At 36.6% G+C, this 8,956-nt stretch overlaps 1 gene segment (V, D, J or C); it reads right to left on the minus strand.

The window, feature by feature from the left end:
• Window positions 1–4,752: 4,752 nt before the first annotated feature.
• On the minus strand, window positions 4,753–5,305 carry LOC126495397 (Ig heavy chain V region 3-6-like). The segment is given in 2 exon segments: window positions 4,753–5,090; window positions 5,172–5,305. Coding segments are annotated over 2 exon segments (381 nt in total).
• Between the last annotated feature and the right edge of the window lie 3,651 nt (window positions 5,306–8,956).

Genomic DNA, 8,956 nt, shown 5'->3' on the forward strand with positions numbered 1-8,956 from the left:
ATTCCACACTTTCTTCATCCATTCTTCCATTGAAGGACATCTAGGTTGTTTCCAGGTTCTGGCTATTACAAATAATGCTGCTATGAACATAGTTGAACAAATGCCCCTGTCATATGATCGGGCATCTCTTGGGTATATTTCCAAGAGTGGTATTGCTGGGTCCAGGGGTATTTGTTTTTTAAAAAATAAAAATAATATGACACCCATATTCTCAAAAGTTGAAGTGGCTGCTTTTTGGTGGTTTAATGAGTTATGGATTGGTTATAGGTTGTTTTTGTTCATGGTCAGGAAGAAAAATGAACAAAGGAAATGAGATTTAGAATTCTTGTTTGGAAAAGAAAAAAAAGATACTAACATGACAGAATAAAAGGTTAGATTATTGAATCTATTCTTAAAAGTAAAAAGGTAGTATATAATTATGGTAAGATAAATTGTTAGATTACTGAATCTACTTTTAAAAAGTAACTACTAGTTTAACATTGGATTTGACTTCTGTATATTATCTACAAATTTTGTATATTGATATAAGTATGAGATTAATTTTTGTTAGAACATACATTACATATATTTCGACTCTTGTTCAAAGTATGCCTATACAACTATATCTATACAACTCATTTAATAATGTATAGCAACTGTTTGGGATAATAAGGAAATGTTGGTTAATTGTAAATCACTTATTACAATAGAATTTGTATTCAAATTAGGTAGTTTTTGGAGTTCAAACAAAGATATATTTAGATATACAGTTCATCTTCCTATAATTCAAAGCTTACAAAATATGACATTAAAGATGTTTTAATGATAAATTTTTTTTGTATATGACAATGAGACATCTGCTCCTGTTAGCACCAATCTACATCCAAGAAGATGACTGATATTGAATAAGATCCACACCTATATTATTTACTTTATGACAAAAATAAGTCACTGGCTAAGAAATTGCTATTTTCTTGACTGTTGAGCGTATGCTGCTTTTATTGGACAAGGAAGATACAAAAAATATGACGGTCAAGCACTGTCAAGATGAGGGACAGACATTCAGGATATCTTGCTTCACAGAAAAGTTTTTGGATATATTAGGATTTAGGTTGAAGCAGGATGCCACAATGATGCCTGGGTTCCTTGAGTGACTAGTTCAAACAGCCAGCTATTTTGGTCATTTCTAACATTTTTTTGGAAGTTGCTTTTTCATACATTTTACTTACTCAGTTAATATTATTTTTGTCTTGGCTTTCTGAGGTATTAGGAGATTAGATAGTTATATTGATAGTTTTTCTTATTTTTTGTATGTGACTCATAAAAATTCACTAAAGAAATGTAAAGTGTATAAGGTTAAGAGCTATTAAAAGATAGTTTTAGATGGTAAGGCATGTTATGATATAAAACAAATTATTTATACATCTTTGGGATCACTAACATGGGATAGATAATGGAGTATTTTCTCTGAATTTGTCAAATTCAAACAGATTAGACATTGTAGATATACTTATTCCTTGCATATATCTTATGTTCTTATTGCAATTATTGCATATAGTTTTCTTATATTAGGTATAGCATTCTTTCAATTTTAAACATCAATGGGAAATTAGTGAAAATTTATTTGTATTTCAAAAAATGAAGCTTGCCTTAAGATAGAAGTACAACGCTAAAACATTAAAGGCCAGAGATAGGATCACAACTTTATTCCCAGGACTCAGTAGAAAGGCAGAAAAAAATAAATATCTATGAGGTTAAGGCTACCCAGGGCTACATAAGATCCATCCCAAAACAGATACAGGTGGCAGTGGTTCATGCCTTTAATCTCAGTATTTAGAAGTCATACACATTTAATCTCAGCAGTAGGGATGTGGAGACAGGAGAGATATGGCTGAGCAGAGAGAAGCATATAAAAGTGAAGAGACAGGAACTTGTAGTAAGAGGAGTGGTGGGCCTCTTCCTGCCACCTAGCTCCTGGCTTGCTTCACCTGAAATAATTCCATGGAAACCATATTCATTTAAACACTACCTGGCCCATTATATCTAGCCTCTCCTTGGCTAACTGTCATATCTTAATTAACCCATTTCTAATAGTCTGTATATCACCATGTGACTGTGGCTTATCGGGATGAGTCTAACCTGCGTCCGTCTTGGAGAGAAGAGCCATGGTGTCTGCCTGACTCTGATTTCTTTCTCACAGCATTCTGTTTTGTCTACTCTGCCGATCTAAGCTGCTGTCCTATCAAAAGGCCAAAATAGTTTATTTATTTGGCCAATGAAATTAACACATACACAGAAGGCCCTCCTATATCAGGAACTAACTAGAGTGTGGAGTCTGAGTATTTATGAAAACAGGAGCTCACTTTTTCAGTCTGAAGATTTGGTGGAGGTAAAAGGTCTCTCCACTGGTTGACAGCTTTGCTTTTCTAATCTTCAGCCTTAACCCCAATATCTGCCTCTGGATTTTCGCTTTTCATGTTAGATTCCTGTTGCATGATCTTTCTCTCTGTGTGACATTTCTGTCTCTCCTTAATAACTCATTATTCAATAAGCACAATCATTCAAAAGAGAAAATATAGTTATCAGAATTAATGATCACAGTTATATAAAAGACTCTCCTGCTTGATAATAATTACAGCCTAGTTTACCATGAAGTTCAGCCATTTCATGTTTACTTCTCATTTTCATGATAAACTCATCGATTTCATCTTTGAATATTTCACTCATGTTCTTCAAAGGATCTTACATCTTGCAATTCAAAATTCTCAGGATAGTGTTTTCTATTTCCATCCATTTGTATGCAAACTTCAAGAAGTCCTTGTTTTTTACTGCTGAGTAGTACTCTAATATGTATACATTCCATACTTTCTTCATCCATTCTTCCACTGCAGGGCATCTAGGTTGTTTCCAGGTTCTGGCTATTACAAACAATGCTGCTATGAACATAGTAGAGCATATACTTTTGTTTTATGATATGGCCTCTCTTGGGTATATTCCCAAGAGTGGTATTGCTGGGTCCAGGGGTAGGTTGATCCCGAATTTCCTGAGAAACCGCCACAGTGCTTTCCAAAGTGGTGGGAACCTAGGCAGTTTGGATGCTCACCTTACTAAACCTGGATGGAGGTGGGTGGTCCTTGGACTTCCCACAAGGCAGGGAACCCTGATAGCTCTTTGGGCTGATGAGGGAGGGGGACTTGATTGGGGGAGGGGGAGGGAAATGAAAGGCAGTGGCGGGGAAGAGACAGAAATCTTTAATAAATAAATAAACGGAAAAATTCTCTTAGTTCATTACATAGATACATCAAAATTTTAACAGTTATTTTCATATGTGTGCATGTGCATTTCTTTGTATATGTTCACCTGAGTACATGTGGTTTTGCAGGACAAAAGATGTTGTCAGATCTAATAGAACACTCATTTTATATATTTAAGAACTGTTATTTTGGGAGCTGAGAATCAAATAAGATCCTCTTCAAGTAATTGCTTTTACAAATAATTGAGCACTGTCTGCAGACTCTAGAATGCTCCAAATATTAACTGCATTAATATTTTTGTGAATACCATAGACTAAAAGCCAAGAGTAATCAGCAAATTGGAATTCTATTTAAATAAATAAATAACAAAAAGATATGTCTTCCTTAATACATTGTCACATAGTAAACATTCCTTTCAAAATTATCAACACAAATTATAACAAAATTATTTTTTCTCCATCAGTATCTATGTGCCTTAGGTGATCATCATATCACATGCAAATTTTAAAGGCATTCTCTTATCATTTATGTTATTTTCCTTCTTCTGTATAGATCAGGAAATACACAGATTAATAAATTGGGGAAAAGCAGTATTCCCATTTTTATTATTCTACTGACTGCTGACCTGCAGCCCACTAAAACTTGCCATCAATGTTAAATGTGTATCTTCCCTTCTCTATTACAACTCTGTGAAAACACTCTCACATCCGTTGAGTAAGAGACATGTGATCTCAAATTAAGTCAAACTAACTAGTAATGTTAAACCCCACAACATCAGCCGTGTTACAATAGCATCTAATACTTTCAGTTTTGAACAAAAGCAATGGAAATATGATTTGTACAAAGTAATGGGAATCATTAAAATAAAAAAAGGCTATTTTCATCAGTAGGCATAGCTATGAATCTGTTTGCCCACAGGGAAAAAAAAATCATATAAAGTAATCTAACATTAATGAACACAAACTCAAATCTTGTGAATGACTGAGACATATCAAAGAGGATTGTATATTTAGACATAGAGAGATGGCAGAATTATGGAATTTGTTTTGGGAAATAATTTTATTGAGGGACAAAGGTATAGGAATAAAAGTCAGGATTCATAACTGAGTGTGTGAACAATCAAATGTGGAATCACAATTGTTACAGGAAAGTTACTGTCATGTGAAACCTGCTGAGTTCCAAAGAGTTATTATCATTAAAACATAATCCAATGACAAGAAAGACGGCTTGATTTGTAAAGGCTTCATCCACATTCAAAATGACATGAAATACTGCCTTATACCCTGTCTCCAGTGACGGTTAGAAACAAATAAATGTGGCTTAACAAAACCAAAATATTTCATGATCAGAGAGAGGAATAAACCTCCATCTTCTCTGTTCTTAGGCAGATAGAAGAAAAGCCAGAGAAAAACCAAGTGTTTTTCTTTCTCTGCCTGAAGTTTTAAAGTTCCTGAGATCAGTTAGGGCTGAGCTCCCCCTGCTGGTCCAGAGGTTCTCTACAGGGAGGTTTGTGTCTGGGCTAATGCTTAAGTTCCATCACTGTGCTTCTTGCACAGTAATATGTGGCTGTGTCCTCAGTGGTCAGAGAGTTCAGCTGCAAGAAGAACTGGTTCTTGGATGTGTCTCTAGTGATGGAGATGCGGCTCTTAAACGATGGGTTGTAATTAGTACTACCACCATTACTATATATGTACCCAATAAACTCCAACTTCTTCTCTGGGGACTGCCTGATCCAGCTCCAGTAGTAGTAACTATCGGTAATGGAGTAACCAGTGACAGAGCAGGTGAGGGACAGTGATTGTGATGGCTTCATGAGGCCAGGTCCTGACTCCTGAAGCTGAATCTGGGACAGAATTCCTTCAGACAAAAAAGTGAATTTTGTCAATCACATGTTGTCAGAACCTCACATGGACACATCTATGAAGTGGGAAAACTCACCAGGAAGGGCTGTCACCAGGTAAAGAAGATCAAACAGTTTCATCTTCTAGGATACACCTCCTTTTCTTCAGAGGTAGGCCTCCTGTGAGAGAGATGTGAGCTCCCACAGTACAGGAGGGGATTTAACACAGAGCTAGAAGATACATTTGCATGAGGGAAGTCAAGCTAGACTTTATAAATTAGAGGTGGATACTCCCCTACTTTGTTATTACTATTTGGTCAACAGTGTCTCTGACTTCCTACAGAGAGTCTGGAATAAGAGAGCATGGCTACTGCATTCATACACACACACATCTTGGCATGAACTCGCATCCATTTCCTAGCTCAACCATCCCCACCAAATTCTTCTGTTCCCGTATTTTAAGGTCACACCTAGTGCTAACCTTCTGTTTACACTACATTTCCTGAGTTCTTGATTTTTGATTAGTATGCCCACACTGCTACTATTGTTATTCCCTTTTATCACCCATAAGATGGGATTCTGATGTGTAACAATTTTTGTACACTTTAAATATACATTATTCTCACTGGTTACTAAAAACACTGACAGGTATACACCTTGGTACGAAAGATAGTGCAGGAGAGTAAGACTAGGAGAATCTGAGAAGATGCAGGGCAGAGTTAGAAGAGGTCATCAGAATATGCAGAGGGTACAGGATGGAGGAGAGGTAAAGACAAGAGCTACGTGGTAACATATAGAATCATAGAAATGTTTTAATATAAATAAAAGTGAGTAACAATCCAGTGATATTGGCCAAAATTTATTTTTTTATTAATTCTCAGTTTTGTTATTTGATTACAGACATACTGGAGAAAGAAAAGTCTGCCTACAAGTTTCCAACTTTCCTATAAAATTTGACCATTGACATATCGTTGTTCTAAAGGGACCACACATACTTTTTAATATACCCATTTGGGGTAATGTAAGCACATTCTGAGAGAAGCAGCTGAGAACTCTTCACACCATGGATTTGATGATGACATTTGTATAGTACTGAATGTCCCAAGGTCTCTCACTCTCAGAAAATTGTCAGACTTTCGGTCTCTGTATTTGTTCCAATCTGCTGCAGTAGGAAGCTTCTCTACTCATGGCTGAGCAAGCCACTGACCTTTATATGTAGCAGAATGTTATAGGGAGTGATTTTAATATAATCCTATTTTTAAAAGAAAATAATTCATTTTTACTGTAGTAAAAATAAAGTATTTATTCTTAGATATTGTTCCTTCCTCCATCTAGTATGGGTTCTATTACTTTGAAAAACATTAATGCAAAGCAGAAATTGATGGTTACTAAAACAAATATTTTCTTTTATTGACCTAGCATATAATGCTGGCTGGAAACCATTATAAATCAAAGGAGTTCTAACTTATCTTTGTGTTTACATTTCTCCTTTAGAATCTTCTACTGTATAAAGTTTCTAATTTATCCCTTAAATGGCTCTTACTTTTACCTCTTTCCCCCCTTATTCCTTTTGTCTCCCCTTCCTCCTTTGATTCTCCCTTCCAACCATCCTCCAATGCATCCACTATCTATACTATTTACATTTCTACAGTAGATATATCCTCTCTACTTCAATCCCTTAAGGCTTAAATTTCTTTGCTGTGAATTTAGGTTTTCAATTCTGTCTCTGGATAATTCATTCTTTACCACAGGCTTAAGGAAAGTTGATGGAGAGTGTATCACATAAATGGACACATTTCTGTTGAAACATTAGGTATTGGTGTTGATTGTTTGTGAAACTATTTGGGGTTCTGCCACCCAGATCCCAAATAAATACAGGGAGACTTATTCTTATTTGTGAATGTTGGCCTTATTTTTGCTTCTTTCTCTCCATATTTTCTAACATAAATTATTCTGATTCACTTTACATTTTGCCTCTAGGCTTTTTACCTTTTTTATTCTATATCTTTTCTTTTCTTCCTTCTCTGGGGTTGACTGTGTGGCTGGTGGTTGGCCCATTTATATCCTCCCCTCTTCCTTTTCTCACTCTTCACTCTCTTTCCTAACTTTCTCCTTCTACTTATTGTCTTTTTTGTATTATTTAAAACACTGCTTGACCCATTAGCTCTAGCTTTTTATTGGATAACTCCTACAACTTTATTTAAGCCATTTCTAACAATCTGTACTCTGGGAACTGAGCAGGACAGAAAACCCCAACAAGCCAGCCTCTCACGTTACCAAATGGTGCGCATGTGGATAACTGCATTCACAGAAAGCCTGAGAAAGCTTGGTAAAGACTAGAGTAAAGCATTTTGATTTTCAGCTGTAGTAGGAAAAAAAAGCTGCACTGTTTTAAAATGCCGGCTTTCTGGGCAGTCCAGCCAGGGAAAACTCTGACTCAAGCAAGGGGTCTGACTATGGAGCTATGGACACACCGTTGCAGCTTGCTTCCCGTAAAGAACTTTGAAATGTAATAGGAGCTTTGGAGTGTAGTTTATGGACACACTGTGGCAGTTTGCTTGCTGGCAGGGACCTTGAAACTCCATAGAGTTGTGGCAAAAACTTCTCCACATTCCTTAGCAAATTAAACTTCTTGTACATGATTTGGATCGAGTCTTTATTTCTTTTCAGCCATGAACCAGAAGCAGGTCTAACAGTGACCTTTGAATACACAAAAGGAGGATAGGGTCCCACAACTGTGATTTCCTCCAGGACTATGGTAACACCACCGAGGTGAAAAACACCACCTAAAGGTCTTTTTGAATTACAAACTTGCTCTGAACAATTTTTAAGTGGCTAGGTGTGTAGATTCAACCTAACAGACTACTGTAGCCAGGACTTGAGACAAGCACTGCACTTTCCATTACACAAACTAGAGAAATTATGATACAGTTATCTCTATCAGGGCTTGATAATTAAAGTTTTTCTTTTCAGCCTGGTGGTGGTGGCGCACACTTTTAATCCCAGCACTCGGGAGGTAGAGGCAGGCGGAACTCTGTGAGTTCGAGGCCAGCCTGGTCTACAAGAGCTAGTGCCAGGACAGGCTCCAAAGCTACAGAGAAACCCTGTCTTGAAAAAAAAAAAAAACTAAAAAAAGGGACCCCTAAAAATACCATCAAACCTAGACATGAGGAGGCAAATTTAAGAATATGATACCCGCTATGCTCATAGCAGCATTATTTGAAACAAGAACATGGAAACAACCTGAATGCCCCTCAACTAAAGAGTATTTTTTTTTAAATGTGGTATATTTATACAATGGAGTAATACTCAGTAGTAAAATACAATGACATCTTGAAATTTGCATGCAAATGGATGGAACTAGAAAAAAAATATGAGTGAGGTTACATAGACCCAGAAAGATGAACATGGTATGTACTCACTCATAAGTGTAAAGCAAAGGATGACAAGTCTATAGTCCATGACCCTAGAGATGCTAGGTAACAAGGTTAACACTAAGAAAAACATATATAGATCCACCTGGAAGATGGAAATAGACAAGATCTCCTGAAAAATGTGAACATGGAGTGGGGGGTGATATAAGTGGGTCAAAAGAGAAGATGAGGGGAGAAGGGGAGGTGTAAGGAGAACTTGAGAAAAAGGGATAGTTGAGATGAAGGAAGGACAGAAATGACGAGAAAAGAAAGAGATATTTTAATTGAGCATACCACTGTCGGGCTGGCAAGAAACCTGCCACTACTAAAATTTCAAGGCATCCACAATGATGACCTAAGCTAAGACCCTCAGAAATAGAGGAATGGGTGTCTGAAATGGTATTGTCCTGTAGTCAGATTGATGAATATCATAAATGTAACCATAAAATCTTCATCCAGCAACTGATGGA

The sequence above is a fragment of the Alexandromys fortis genome, unplaced genomic scaffold (genome assembly GCF_014885135.2).
Source record: "Alexandromys fortis isolate MF-2015 unplaced genomic scaffold, M_Fortis_MF-2015_v1.1 scaffold_448, whole genome shotgun sequence".
In the NCBI taxonomy this organism is placed as follows: domain Eukaryota; kingdom Metazoa; phylum Chordata; class Mammalia; order Rodentia; family Cricetidae; genus Alexandromys; species Alexandromys fortis.